Source organism: Aquila chrysaetos, chromosome 12 (genome assembly GCF_900496995.4).
Source record: "Aquila chrysaetos chrysaetos chromosome 12, bAquChr1.4, whole genome shotgun sequence".
NCBI lineage: Eukaryota > Metazoa > Chordata > Aves > Accipitriformes > Accipitridae > Aquila > Aquila chrysaetos.
In genome coordinates this window covers 42,295,987-42,311,992 of record NC_044015.1, presented here as the reverse complement: position 1 = coordinate 42,311,992, position 16,006 = coordinate 42,295,987, and the positions used below count along the sequence as shown (strand labels likewise).

General features: G+C 41.3%; 1 protein-coding gene across 3 annotated transcripts in view; it reads left to right on the top strand.

Moving 5' to 3' along the window:
* NEGR1 (neuronal growth regulator 1) overlaps positions 1-16,006 on the top strand; it is a 297,771-nt gene that overhangs the window by 257,582 nt on the left and 24,183 nt on the right. The window contains exon 7 of one of the 3 annotated variants that reach the window (XM_030033013.2): positions 7,703-7,744. The exons of 1 other annotated variant lie outside the window; for it this stretch is intronic. In XM_030033013.2, the coding sequence (XP_029888873.1) occupies positions 7,703-7,744 (42 nt within the window). Of the gene's footprint in view, positions 1-511; positions 703-7,702; positions 7,745-16,006 lie in introns of those variants that run through there. One more of the 3 variants, XM_030033014.1, reaches the window with a different exon arrangement.

The following is a 16,006-nucleotide window of genomic DNA, read 5'->3' as shown; positions in this document are numbered from 1 at the left end:
CTGTGTTTTGTGATTTGTGGTTTTTAAAGACCTTGATTTGCCGTGGACATCCTTACAGTCTTCATATACTGGAAAAATATATATATATGTGTGTTATGTTTTAAATATTGTTAATATGAAATTAATCACAATATTAGAGCAGAACTGGGCTTCAGAAGTGATATCCACAGAGACGCTTTGTTTTCTGTTACCTTGAAGGAGATACTTTTTTCAGAGGCAAAACTATCTCAATAGACTAAGAATGCCAAGTGCTGAGTCCAGTTGCTTGATGTGTCTTGTCATTTCAAATACATTATTAGAAAAATTAGTAAATTCACTGTACAAAATGCAGAGACAAAAAACAGCAGATGAAGACTGAGGGGTTTGGCAAGGTACCAGAAATGGGAATGTTGTCAAAAGCTCTGTATTTTCTTTATAGATAAAACACAGAAAGCTGACGTGGGGGCACGGGGGAAGGAAGGGGAATGGGAATAAATAATGAGCCCTCTTCTCTCCTTTGTGTTTGTGCCAGGACAAGGCATGGAAAGAAGAGAGAGGAGAATGAAGGTGTACATCTGGCATGGTCCCGTGGCGTTCCAGTTTTCTCCAAACGTCACAGGTTTTTGTATCTTCACCATTGCCTTTCCATTCTTGGGTTTAATAAAACTTGAATGAAAGTCCTACCAGTCTGTGAGCTGTGGCTCCAAGGGGGCTGTGTTAGAGACCCTCACTTGCAGCCCGGACTGTGGCAGTGCTAGTGCCGTGCAAATAATAAATTAATTTGCAACAGCAAAGTGGTCTCAGTTACTATATCTTCATTAAACACTATGAGCAATTTTTGGTTTTACCAAATTTTTTTTTTAGATAAGTTTTATCTTAAACTTGCAAGGTGGGAAAACTTGCAGTATTTGCAAGTGCAGTCTGAGATTTTGGCAGTTTTTCTCTTCTTTCCTTCATCGGCAGACCCCTCTGTATGAGACTGCAACGTTTTGTAACTGGAAGCATCATGCACCGGTTTGAGGTCTGTTACATCTCTTGAATTCTTTTCACAGGCTGCAGTTTAATAATGAAATCGTTCACGTTACTGAAGTAGTAAATTCCACAGGAGAAACTGTATTCTGGAAAATGCTGTGCATACTCTTCTTTGCGAGATGCCATAACAGTTATGTTTCAAAATAATTACACAGAGCCGTGTGTGAGAGTCGCTATACACTGTCCCAAATGGCTGATGAACTCAGGTCTGTGAGCAGCAGACAGGGAAATGTGGCTTCGTTAGCAGCAAAGAGTGAGGGATTAGTCACAACTTGTGACAAAGGGTGTTTGAACTGAAGTGTGCTGGTATAAGTAGTACCCGTGCATCCGTCACTATAATGCCTGTGCATTTTTACATGGAAAGATAGGAAAAATTTCCGGCACGTGTACCGTGGGCAATTCTGTGTCTGCTTTTGGTTGCTGATGGGTTTGGGAGACGGGAAGAGGAGGTGGGGTGCTTGCCTGCGGGGTTGGTATGTCTTTTATCTGAGAGACAGAGGCTCGTAGGCTGGTTTTCTGCAGGCAACAGACTGAAAAAACATATTGTTTACTTCTGCTGAGTTTTTCGTATTCTCTTGGGGAAAAAAAAAGGCTGGTTTATGCCATTAAGACGCTGGGACTGGGAGGATGCCTGGGTCAGTGAATCTAATCCCCTTATACTGCAGGCTGCTCCGTCGTGTAATCCCTTCCATAAACTAATCAAGTTTCCTCCTTGAAGGAGTTGGTTTTCTGTTGCACAAGCTCTGATGAGGAGGCAGCGTGAGGACAGCAAGGCTATAAAGGCTGCAGACCCACTTTGGATTTCTGAATGCATTCACTCTCGGTTTATATCTATTTGTTCATGCAAACAGGGGTTGATGAATTACTCGGTTCCTTAATCATATACTAAGAAATTTTCTAGGCAAATAATTAAAAGTAATTGGCCTCTAGTAAACTAATAGCCAGGTTTTATTTACTTGCTTATTTTTACCTGCCTATATCCTTTAATCGCTCCTTCCACCTCATATTTTTCTAAAGCCTTGAATGCCATGAAGTTGTAGTTGTGTGTGCTTAACCTCCTTGAACATATCTTTAATTTTCAGTCCTGATGTACCTGCTGTCCCCCCTCCCCCATGAATTTACTGTTGTTTTGGTAATTTTATGTGCAAACGTATTTAAATCCCTCTGACCTGAGTATCCTGAGCTGATTGAATTTTGCTCTAACCTTGGTCTGGCAATTTCCATTTCCATTTTGTTATTCAGATTGCCATCTTTTAAGCTTTTGCTAAAACTGAAGAAAAGAAATTATTTTTAGGTCCATGCTTAGTTTTTCTACCCTACCTTTGTGAACAGAGGCACTTTCATTTTTCTTTGGTATCTATGGGGCTAAAGAGTGTTTTGCAGCAGATTGGCTGTGGTTTCCTTTTCAAGGCACCGTTCAGCTGGGCATCTGGGCAACTCCCACTTCATCCCTGCCCAGCTGGGTTTCCAGGACATTGCTTCTTTACGGCCAATTCCTTTTGTTCCTTGTAATTTTCCTCCTTGTGCTGTGTAGCCTTTCATGGGGTGGTTTCCCATTTTGTTAAGAGGTTCTCCCTGCAAGCTTTTTTTCTGCCTGGGATCAGAAAGGAATTTCTAGATACTATCTCTTTCCTTTTGGTAAAAGGCAACATTAAATGTCCTTGATGTTAAACTGCACCTCCTTGTCCCAGCTGTCTTTAGTAGCTTATATTGTCCAAAGATTTCTCTTCTGAGGATTAGAGCTGTAGTTACAAGTCTGCGGGGTTTATTCTTCCACTTTATTTAAACTCACTCAACTGCTGATTCTCTAACACCAGATTATTTCCAGCAGTCAGCTCTAGCATACACTCACCGCCACGAACCCAAACTGATTTTAAAAGAACATTACGTTTTATTTCTTTCCCTGACAAAGTGGTACAAATACCTACACACCTTTTCCCACATTCCCCCTTCCTTACCTCCGCGAAGTCAGGCTGTTACACCAGGACCTGTAGGTGCATTTCTCTCTTTAAAAACTCTCCAGTTGTCTTTATCAAAATTTGACTTTGCAGATAAATAGATTTCCCTGTGTTGTCCCAAGCAGACTTTTCTCTACCTTCCTCAAAGTAATATTAACCCAGACAGTTTGTTTTACCCATGGTATCATCTTTTGCGTCTCTCTACTCCATCACGACGCGGGCGTAGGACGCAGCACTCTTCTTGGGGTGCTCTCTACCCAATTCCGCCCCGGCTCCAGCCACAGCTACTGCTCTGCACTGTGCTGCGTTTGGTCACCCTTGCCCTTCCAGGGCTCTTTGCATTGCTTACAGGCAGGTTTGTTATTTCTCCCTGGCCGTGTTCGGTGTCAGGCTGTGATTTGTACACGCCTTCTGACAGCATCACTTAGCTGACTGCTGTTCTCAGCGGCATTCCTACTTCTTCCACGCACTTAATCCGTCTGCCATCAAATACTTTATTTGCTGTCTTGTCTACGTTTACTTTGTTTTCTTTCTCCTCCTACGCACAGTTGCAGAGATCTCTTGAGCTTCTCCTTACCTTCCCCCTTTTTCTTCTTAAAGCTGCCCAAGTCAGGGATGCGGCCTCGACCCCAGAGGGCAGCTGTCACCAGTCCTCGGGTGTACCAGCCCTTCTCCAAAAGCTGCTTCATGACTTCCACAGATTTGCAGTGCGTGGCAGCGCCTCTGAAATGACAGGACAGGGGCTTCTAACTCCAGACTCATTTGTCCCAAACCATCGCTATGAAATTCTGCTTTCTATGGTGACATCTCTGACAGCATCCCCAAGCATTCAACGTCTGGTCGGTAGGGTATTTGTAAAGAGAGCTGAACCTTAAAAGGCAGTAAAAGGTACACTTGTACACGCTTTAGAAAAAATTAAACTATCATCTTTCATCAGCTTTTCCCAAAGCATGCCACTCTGTTTTGGCTGAATCTGTTCTGGCCTGCCTTCCCAGAGGAGTCTGGGTTCCTCGAGGGGCCGAGCTCTGCCTCTGCAGCATGGTCGCTGCAGAAGCCCTGTTTGAGCATCCCTGGAGCCTTGTGGCCTGGGAGAGATGCCCACTGTGAGTTTTGACCTTCTCGCTTGCACATCCACCAGGTGTTTGAAGTTGATGGTGGGAATTTGCCCTGTTATCCCAAACTGGTGGCAGTAGTCGATCTGCAAGTGCAGCCTCAGGACTGAAAAGCAAGCAGCCTTCCCAGCCGGGCAGCGAGGATGAAGAGAAGTACAGGCCAGCAAGTAATATTAAGTGGTTTGGGGCATTAGTACATTTAGACCTTGACAGAAATTACCAGTTTTCCATGTATGTTTAGCAGCCAGTGATGCTATGCCAGTAAGCCTATGCCCAGGATGCTCCCATTTCTATCTTTTTGGTCCCAGTTTGAATTAAAGCTCTGCTTTAAAATAACGAGATGCTTTTGGCTCATGCCTGCCTCACCAGAATAGGTGATTCTGAGGATAAAAACAAGGATCCTGCACGCAGCAATTCAGACGGCACCAAGTCTGTAAAGGGCAAACTAGGAGGTGGTGTGAACACATTGCTTTTCCTCTGGTTTATGAAACAAATCTAAAAAGTTCTGCTCAAGGAGAATTCTTCACTGAAGTCACAGAAATGGCACAGAATATCACGTTCTTCCATTATACTTCCATATTTTTTTCCACAACCACCCTCGAAAATTTGAGCAGTCCTGATATTGCAGGATTGGGGTCCCAGCAAAATGAAGTACAGATACTACCACTCTTTCCTACACATCCCTGCCTCCCAGTGTTACTAAGAAGTCATTAATATATTTTAATTTTAATGAACCAGCCTAGCATGCTTATAGGAAAACCAGCTGGTTTTGTTTTCTCTCTATAGACCTGAACAAATTCATTAATAAAGATTTGCAAAGAGTTTTAGAACTTGAAACTAGAAATATATCCATCTCTCCAATTCCTTGATCTAATAATGTATTTAAAAAATGAGATTTTTGCAAGAATAATACATGATATTACCGCCTTTGCTTCCAGCCTCAATGATGCTACGATTCTGTGACTTCATGCTACCATAAGCACCTACAATTAAGTCTAGCTCCAATGTTTCCAAAAGAGGCACGATCCCAGTAAATCCCTGCTGCTTTGGGTATGGTATTTTGCCTTTTATTGAAATATTGTTCTCATTGAGTATGTTAACTTACTTGATTGTTGCAAAGAACGTTGTTGTTCTGCAGCAAGAGGAACCTTTTCCTTTATTAGGAAGCCATAGCAACAAGAAGGATTGACTCCTAAATTCAGAAGAAAAAGATCCTGTTATTTTAGGGTAGCCAGAAAAATAACTTTTGCCATCATTGTACAATGCATTTGAAGCAAAGCTGATAATTATATATGAGAAGCAGGATGTAATTTCTCAGAACATAAAGATTTGGAAGGAATTAAAGACCACTAAATCAAAGTATTATAAAACTTATAAAACAGTCATTAAAACACAAAATTGAGGAATTCTTGATAATTCTTCATTTTTTCTGAGTCTCTTGTTTTAACACCATTTCTTTTTGTCCTGCTAAAATCATGTTTGCTCTATGCAGGAGTACAACCTTATTTCATAGAGGACGTCTTTTTTCTCTCGACAGCTGGAAACACTTTGTTGTATTGCATTTCCCTTTTCCCTCGCTTTAAGCCCAGGCAGTGCTCCTTGGCTGGGGACGGCCCCCAAGAGCCCAGCAGTGCTGCCCTGCCTGCAGTAGGCTCTACCCCAGCAGGCTCTCGCAGGTTCCCCACGCCATGAGATGTCAGCCAGGACCTTCACTGCGCCTCTCACCTAAGCAAGCAGCATCGGTGTCTTAAGCAGATTGAGTCAAAACCCACAAATACATTGCTATGGCTATTGCGCAGTTTCCTAATCCATGCCAGTGTAGCAAAGTCCATGGATTTTTAAGAATTAGTCATTGCTGAAATCAATTTAGTTCATCAGTCTTCACTGCACAATCATCATTTCTGTAGCTTTGTGTAATTTTGTTTTATATCTGTTAAATATGCTGGGAAAAACCCCTGTTTGCGCCGCAGTCGGTTAAGCAGGAACCTTCGTCTGAAGCACAACGCAACCCCCAGAGAATCCTCCACCGTCATTTATGTCCTTCACCAACTTTGTGTCAGGCTCGCTGGAAGCAGCCAGCTCCTGCTGTCCTGCAGCCCAGCACCCGAGTGCCGCGGCAGGGTATACAAACTGCACGTCCCCTGGGATGCTCCCAGCTGGAGAGCACCCTCACCTCCACCTTTCCTTTCCCACTGCCCCAGTTGGCATGGTGGGAACTGGTGAGGGACGTCTGGGGACTGACTGACTGACCGACCCATCTGTCCACAGTTCTCCTTCTTTCCACTGCCGCATACATAAACTACCCCTATAAGGGGGTAGGAAACCTCGATACTAGACTTTAAATCCTTTTTATGTTAAAGACTACTCAAGTTGTCAACAACTTTCATGGATTTTAAATCTCAAATGAAATTCTAAAGTTGGAGTAATACAGTTCAAATTCCATTTTATTTAAAAAATGTGATTTGAATTTATCAGCAACAATGATGTATTTGTCAAGATGTCAAATATTTTTAAGATTGGAAACATTCATCTATATTCGCAGAATTCTTAGCATCAGTAATTTGGTATCAAAACTTCATAACTTTTTGTTTGGGAAAATATTTGTCTGTTATTTCACTCGGAATCATTTTTGCATCATATTAACCTGAAAAGTAATTATAGGGGGAAAAATGCAAAATTGGACGAGTGGAGAGTGTTCAGCTATTACCTGCACATCCATTGTTATCAACTCGCTCACATTTTTTTTCATTGGTTTCTTGTTACAGTCAAGATACAGTCAATGATCTTTTGAGCTTGGTAATTTTGTTAAATCTTTTTTATTAAGAGTATTGAATTGCTACGTTGAGATGGTAGCTTGCTTCTGTGCAAGATTGATTGGGAATGGTATTTCATTTTGCATAGCACTATTCAAAGCTAATAAAAAGGCACAGAATAATGAATTTTGAAGTAAAATTATAATGAAAAGCCACAGGTGGTTGTTTCATTAGACTGAATGCTGAAGAATTGTGCTCTTCTCTTAACTTTTTCTATTGTTTGTATTGGTTGCCCCAGGTGAAGTAAACATCTTCAAAATGTGTTTGATGTTTTTGAGAAATATTTTCTTCTGGAAAGACTTCAATAATTAAAAAGATGTGCATTTTTAAAAGTTCACTAAAGCACAAAACTATTACTTTAAAACATTCTTTGTTCAAAATTGTTACCTTGACTTATATTCATCATAGGAAATTACCTTCAATAAAATGAGCAAAACCCCCTTTTTCTAGCCAGGTTTCAGTAATTCCCAGGAGAAATGTTTCTGAGCTTGAGAACTCCAAGGGTGGCTTTGCCAAGGTGGCAGGCAAAAACATTTGCATATTCGGAGTGTGGTGGTCCCGATGTTGTATACTGGTGACACATGAATAATGTAGCTGGGAAAAGAAAGACACTGATGTATAGGTCATAGGCACAGAAGTCTGACTGACTGCGTGTTTGTCACAGGCCTGTGATGGCCAGCCCGATCTTTGAATAAAATTGCCATGTCTGTTGCATGACTGTTTGCTGTCTCATTCTGTATTTGTCTTCCATGTGTGATTAACTCCCAAATGTTCTCTTTTTTTTTTTTTTCCTTTTCCCTTTTTGTAGAAATTATTGAGCCTACTACCTCTAGTCCTGTCTCAAGCCCAGGTCAGTATCCACATACATTCATGAAGTATGTTTGGGTACTTTTTCTCAGGGACTCATAACTGATGCATTGCCATATCAATAACTGGAATTGATTACGGGCAGCTTTGTTGTGGTAGTGCTGGACTGTCTCCTTCCTGTCTTTGTGCATTCATTGGTTTGTCTTCCCTCCAGGCTTCATATGTTGTCCTCTTCTTAAATTTCCCCTGTTGAGAAAACCCCTCCCTGCATCTCTGTTTTTCTCCCATTCATTCTCTGCCCCAGGGCGATGCAGTGGATGTGCACAGGGCAATGTAGCTGCGCAGTGTAATTACTGTGATTTCTCTTTGTGATAACCTGACTGTTCTCTGGTGTTGCTGTAAACATGGACTCTGGTTTGAGGCTTACAGATTTCTTGCTGTCTCATCGCTGAATGACTCATAGGATGGATCTAAGACCCCGTTGTGAGGTTCTCCTCATTTTAGGTGCTGGAAAGTGTTCCCGGAGAGCTGAAAAGCCTGCCCTTGTGCTTGGCAGGTGGCAGGAGGTCCTGACCACTCATGGTGACTCCCCATTTTCTCAGGGTTTTCCCACTGCCACTCTCCAGCAGGACACCCTCAGTGGAGCTGGTCAGCCCAGAGCTCGTTAAAAGGTGGCTTCAGGTCAGCCTGTAACAATATTCCCAGCCACTTCCCAAAGGGTTTGGAAGGGGTAGGTCATGAGTTTCAAGTACCATGCTCTAGCTCCCATTGCTCTGTGTTAAACACCTTCCCCGGGATGCAGTTACAGCGTCGGACCCAACAGGTTGAAATTATTTCCATGTGCATAATGTGGTAAGATGTGCAATGCTCAGGTCTCCTCCAAGGAGGACTCTGGGCAGCGTTCTCAGGATCATCTGGGAGACAAACACAAGTAGAATTTTCCTCTGGTAAAGCCTACACATGAAGTATACTTTTATTTCCAAATTAAGATAAAAAGATTAGAAAGGCTGCACCAGAAAGCCATAGCGATTGAGGTAATCTACTCCCCAGTTAAAATGCAGATTAAACAGAGATTTACAAAAGAAAAACGAGGCAGCAAACTGATCCACCCACCTTAAAACTTACAGGAGCAGAAAGACAAGTGTATAAATCTTCAGTGCTTTTAATTAAAAGGCTTAGGAAGGGCAATCTCCGGTGTCCTCTGCGGAGATGCTCGCTGTGCACAGGCGCTGCCTGTCTGCCTTCCTGCCTGCCCTTCTTCAGCAGGGAGTTTTCCAAAGCACTCTGTCTTTTTTACGTGCAGAGGATCTACTGCGTCTATAGTGCAAAGCCGTTCACGAAAGCAACTGAGCAATTTATGCATCACCACCGTTCATCACAAAACACAGCAGCAGAAGGAGTAGGAGGGGAGGGATGGACTTATACTGCAAAAAGCTGATAGTGCTTGTAATAAAAGTTCCTATCCTTGTGATTTTTCACAGTTGCTTTGGACTACCGAGCAGTTGTAAATAAGCTAAGAAATTTTTTTTATAGCTAACAGAAGCCAGGAAGAAGAAAAGAGTCGCGGATGATACGGCAATCGTGTAAAGTAGTGATAGGAGAACCTCAGTCTGTGTGTCGTTTAATGCTGGGTTTTGTAATTGGTTGAAAAGTCCCCTTAGCCTGATACTATTCCAAGCTCTGTTCAGGGAATGATGGTTTATGATGTGTGGTTATGGTTGGAATTGACTCTAGTAACATTTTGGTTTTTAATCTCCATAGGTAAGCACTACAACACAGAAGCAGAGTCTTTTCTCACTTTAAAAAATTGATGTTCAAGTAATACAGCTTTGAGATGTGTTTGAATCCTTACTGTCTGCAGAAATTTATGACAAATGAGCAAAATTATACATATGGGGGGTGGGGGCAGGATGGAGATGGGGAAATGGAAAAGAATAGCATCCTTTTATAACAATCCCTGCCCTAACTCTGAGAGAACAGTGTTAAACAGAGAGGTATTTTTCCAAAGTACAGTACGAAATTTAGAACATGAAAGCCTTTGAACACAACAGAGGAAAAATTTAGAAGAAGCTAAAGTTGCAATACATATGAAACTACATGAGCTAATCCAACTTTAAATGACTGAGGAAAGGACTCTGAGGTCAGTTTGCAGATGAAAAACAACATCTATTCCCCTGAAAGACAACAGGAAGGGGTTTTTTTTAAAGAAAAGCTCTCGAAATGGATTAAAATTTAGGATTGAGTCGTTCCTCCTGGAAACCAGCACTGGTATCAGCAGTGGCATTGCTATTGAAATGTTCTGTTTGCCTTACATAATTAAATAAAGCTGTGATAGTCCCTCTACTTTTCTAATTTTAGTCTGGTAAATAGCTAGATAATACCATCATTATTGCTACGAAGTTATACAGCTGCAGAGGCAATTAAAAAGTTTCCAGAGTGTCAAAAACCGAGTCCCTCATGTGCTGCAGCATCAGCAGAAAAGACAGTAGGTTGGGGTGGGAGATCGTGGCAGAAACCAGGTTTATTTGTCTGTAGCTGCTTATGACACAACAATAAGATTTGTGACTTTGTTAAAGTCAGCCCAGGAAGTTTTAGCTAGCAGTGCCGATTGGATCTCTGTCCTTCTACCCTGCTTTCCCTCATGTGGAATACAAAATGTGGATAATCCTGTAGAAACTTGTTTTGCTCGTGTCTTGCATCAGTCAGAATACAGAGCATTAGCCTCCTTCTTACTTAATCTAGGCTTTGCAGCTAGTTGGTTAATTGCTACTGTTGTTTAAAAGTTCACTTCATTGCAGCTTCAATGGATGTTTTTCCTGGAGAAGGTTTTGCTGCTGGAAGGACACAGATCCTTCTCCAGTGTTTCAATATTGAGCCAAAGGTTATGAAAAAAACCCCAAACTGAGTCAATATTTAACTGCAGATAGATGAGGGAGAATTGCAGGCCAAGGATCTCCCATAAATCAAGGTAAATGACTGATAGGATGTTCAACATTATCATCACTAGTAGAGTTTTCCAGGATCTTTCTTAAAGCCCAAACTAGGAAGTTACTTTTTGTAGAAAGTGAAGAATCTGTAGCAATCCTGAAGATCTTGAAACCACTTTCTGTTGAGATTTTAGTCCAACTCTGAATACACAGTAATTATCCTATTCTCCAAACATCTTCGAAAATTCTTTTCATTGTTACTAGTGTATATGAGTATATGTGTATGTATTTTTGTATATGGAAGGAGTAGTGAAAAGGAAAAGGTCATGGACATCTTAAGATGCTTAAGCCTGGAATTGCTACTGCCTCCGACTCCCACAGGTCACCTTTCTTATCAGCCATCTATTTTCTCAGTGTTGCTTAAGCACTAGTTAGCCAAAGAATACTATTAATAACTCCTGTCTAAACAGGTGAAGTACTGCACTGATAGTGAGGTTCCAACGTTTTCTACTCCTCTTACAGTGAGCAAACTCTGTCAGCATTGAAATGGGTACATACAAAAGACCTTTCATCTCACCAACTTTTCTTCTCATATTCAGTATAATTAATCAACTGGTTTGACCTTCTATTGTTAAAAATTATTTATAAGATGCATGTGTAAAATTTCAGCACAGAAGTTTTGTGACATTTTCTAGATGTTCATAAGCCACGTGACAACATCCCCAAAATGTCTTTCAATGATAATGTATAAAAAACATTTTGATTTAAAAAAAGAAATCCTTAAGGGTTCCTTACAGTTCTAAACAATAGGAGACAAACCATTTAAAACATTTATAAGTAATGCAAAACTGACACTGTGTTTGAGAGCCATAGTGATATACTTGTGCATTCCTCTGCTGGAGCCTCTTTTTACTTTTGGGGGTTTTCTTGCTCAATTTTAAGCAACAATGCTTAAAGCATGTAGAATTAGCTGAAAAAGTTAAAAAATTGGGGCCACAGTTGGTATCTATTTTGTCAGCCGCTGCCAAGAGCTGTAGTTACTTAAAAATCTTTCATCCTTTAGTGTAATTAGTTCACAGGTGGTGTCCTGAAAAGCCTTTGAAGATGCTGCTGCATTCTTAACACTGACTAAACAAGTAACAGTGACAGGTCAGAGAGAATAATTGAGGAGTCTTCTTTAATTAATGATTTCACATGTTATGAGGCACTTTTATAAAAATTGGAGTTGGTGAGAGAAGGACTTTGACTTATTTAATTTTCTCAGGAACAAAGGCATATCTTTAAATGAGCACTCTGGGCAGGTTGGACAGCTCCTTGAACTTCAGTTACTTCTCCCTAATCTGCTTTACTGCATATTTAATATGTTTAATATGCCAGAATACCAAATAATACCTAATTTCAAGCAGGCTCTATTTGTTTCATAGGAAACATGTCACACACACACCCACACCCACACACACACATTTTTTCTCTTCTTATGCAGTTGCAGTTCCCATTATAATGAATAAATTTTTTGCATAAGGAAAATCTATAGGGTTGGTCTACTGAATCTCAGAATTTATGGCATTCTTTCTTGCCATTAATTTTGTCTTTATGTGATGAAAGCACCACGTACCTCAAGCTAGAGATGTTTGCATGTGGGCAGGAGACACCTTGGTACAGCAAATTCTGGAGTAGAGATGAACCCTGAAGCACAAGAGGATGACTGACCAGCCTTGAGAAACAGCCGGTCGTTCATCAGCCGACACCCAAACTGTTTTCTTTCTTTTTCCAGTTTGTGGAATTTCTTCCAAAAAACTAAACAAGTATGAAAAGATGATCAAGATCTAGGATAACAGAGGCTGGATCATTGCAAGTTTAATGTCTAAATCACGTTAGAAACAGAACTCTGTTAAAAGAGCTTTTGACTCTCAGTGGCCACTTCACTGCCTCCCAAATAATCCCACCCTGGGAAGGAAGGCAGGGTCTGCCAGACCACCCTCCATCTCCTTCATCTGATGGTTGAATCACCCTCCAACACTCAGTAGAAGAACACCATAGGTTCTTTTGTCCCAGTTAACAGATATGAGAGCATATATGTTACCCAAGACTTACTATGAGTAGGTTGGCATCAAACAGGTAAACAGTCTCTAAAGAAAAAAAGATCAATATATTAATCTTATTTGTTAATTATCTTAAAGCTTTATGTTCATAACATATTATGGACATTTCTGTTGCATTTCAGAACTCCAGGCAGATGTGAAATTCCAGCATAGTTCTCTCTGCCAGAAAAAATTAGTTTATATGTTCACCCAGCATTATGCATCTACACCCTTTATCCAGTGTGTAACATGTTACTGTAGGAACACACAGCAGAGCAAGGCAGGTTCTTAAACCAGGAACACTTAGAACTATATACCAGCTGCACTATGGGAAATAACTGCCTTAAAGTATTATATTCATCTTCTGTTACAAACAAGTGAACTTTATGTTTCTAAATCATTCTGTGAAAGCTGCATCCTCAAAGTAAAATCTGTGGAATTAGGTAAATGTTTCTGTTTAAGTAAAATGCATGTTTCAAATAACTCACAGTGTGTGCTCAGTGACATTCTGCAATATTTAAAGACTGCATCATTTCAGAAGACTGTTTGAACACAGTAAATCATAAGTATATTATTCACTGCTTGCTGAATAGAAGCATCATTTAATATCAAAAGAGCTACTTTCTATCAGCTGAAAAATAGGATTAGAAATAGGTCATTTTTGGTCCATTGATTCCTACTCTCTAAACCAGTATGCAAACTGCAAGAATACTTTTTCTGATACTGTGTTGCCTACATGCCTTCTGTCATGGGGGATTTCAGTCAGTATTAATGAGTTTTTCCACAAATATGAGAAGCCCGCTTAAGAGGAGAAGCTGCTCTGACACTCACCGATTTGTTTAACCAACAAAATCCAGGGTTTCCCACAGAAATGAGAATGCCTGAATATTTCAGAATACAATACATTGCACAGTTTGCTGAAATTTCACATTTTAACCAAGAAGTGCTCTTGAGAAATGCCAGGAGTGCAGTGCAGGGACATCTGTGAAATAATTCCTGTAGTCTGTGGAAAGGGTAGAGGATGTGGAAGGTGGACAGCGATGTTGCTGCTTCGATGCTGACCCTTTCTCCTGCCCAAGTGTTTCTGATGCCAAGTGACGAGCCGCATCTTGCAGGCTTCCTTGGCAGTCTGAGCCTGAGGCTTCTCCGTGTTTCTGGGGAACGCTCGCTGCTGTACGTGATTCCTCGGCTTCCAAGGGATCTGTGTCATTGGTGTCGGTGGTTTATCGTTACACAGATTCATTTATGTTACTGTAAATGGCATCAGCATTTGCGGTATGGAAGTGTATGCTGTGTAGGAACTACCACAGGGGAACCAGCACACCCCTGAGACACGGGGAAAGCTCTTCTCAGCAGAGCACTAACTTCCCCAGTTAATGGGACATTAGAAGATAGATATTGTTCGTTACAGCTCTGGCATCTGTTTATTAACTCTCAATATAGATAAAACATGCACGGCCATCTCAGTCCGCATCCTCGAGACGTCTCCCCATCTCAGTCACGCGGTGGTACCTGATGCCGTATGGGTGGTGGGGGAACCCTGGCAGGGATGGACTCCCGGGGACGGCGTGGAGGCACACAGCTGGAAATGTCTGCTCTGAAGGCAGGCTGGGGGTAGCGATCCATGTATCTAAATTTTGTTCTTCGACTACAGACGTGATTTGACCTATGCTCCCAAAGTATGCCAGGAAATGAGATGTTTGCATATCTAGCTTGTAACACAGTAAGTGTGACTGTTCAGGCTAATCTGAACTGTGACCAAAGCCATGTCTTATTGTGCTCTTGCAGCAGTGTAGCATGTCGTGTGTGCAGGCAGCAGTGCTAGTCTGCAGTCCTGCACCAGCTCTGAAAGGGCAAGAAAAATGCCCAGTGCAAATCTTCCAGCCTGCAACGCTGCAAGACATGGTAAAGCTGCTCTGAAAGACCACGCATATAAGGATGTGTTCTGATTGAGAAAAGAGAAGCAGGAGATTCCAGAATGTGATTCATTAGCAGAAAGAGAGCAGTCTTTGTTTTTATTTATCACATAAGGGTATGTTTTATGTGAAGGTTTTATCAGCCAGAATTGGCTGACTACAGTAATTCTTACAGGAATAAATATGCATATATCCATCTAGATGAGATGTGTAGCCATGTGCAGAAATTTAAAATGTATATATAACTATGTATCTATAACTTCAGGGAGGGTCCCAACTCTGTGCAGAATATAAAAGAGCCTACAGCTACAGCTGGTGGGAAAGGATCTGACAAACTTGGGTTGTTAAGGGAGGGAAGGCTCGGGGGAATAGGGGACTTGTCAGAAAATGCCTATTTGAAATCTCCATGAATATGTCAGTTTTAAAGAAATTCAAATAAAAGCCTGTTGAGTTTTGAGTGGAAAAAACATACTGGCTTCCTTCCAGGCTACCCATCTCATTCCAGGCAACACTTCTTTTCTTGTCTTTTCACTGTCTGAATTTCTCACCAAATGGAAATTTCAGTTTCTTGCCAGCTGCATCTAGAGTATCTATGCAACATGGACATTTTGATGCAGTTGCCAGCAATATCCCAGCTAAGGAGGAAAACCGACATCCAGAGATAATACCGGATCAGCTATTTCCTTATTCTGAACTTAATGTTTAAAGGCGTATCTTTGCAGCTTTATCTTTTCCTTATTATATACCAGTCACAAGGCCCAGTCTACCAAACTGGTCTTTAAACTGGTTTTGGTCCTTCTTGAAACTTTCCAGATGAGCTCTTACACATGCCATCAGGCAACCCAAGAAAGACTGTATGATGTGATTTTCTTCTGATAGTCTCTTCGGTGTTAAAGGAAATAGAACAAAAATTTGTAGGTAAAAGTATGATAGTTGAGCCAAGCCCGTGTCTTTCAAAGAGTGTGGCCATAAAAGGTTTACACAGCAGCTCTGAACAATTAAACAAACATTGTTTTATCACAAGTTGTCACTGCTCCCAGGAGCGATGCCGTCTTGGTTTTAGCCTGCTTTTGTGCAGGGCTCTACAACTACTGGAGACAGACCTTCCTCAGAATAGGAGATGCTTTTGCAGCCACAAATACACCAGTGAGGGCAGTGCAGCAGTCCCTGAACGTTCAGGGGGGCTTCAGCAGTCTGAGCAGACAGAGGTCTTTTGCTTCTGGAGTTGAGAGTGACGAATAAAAAAAATGTTTTGCTCAGAGCTGGACCAGAGCTCAGAGGCTAGGCTATATACTTTATATTATAGACTCAAGCCCCTTGCACAGTGTCCTGCTACACTGTGACCTTTGTCTTCTTCCAGGCCCAGCTGCTAATGAGAATT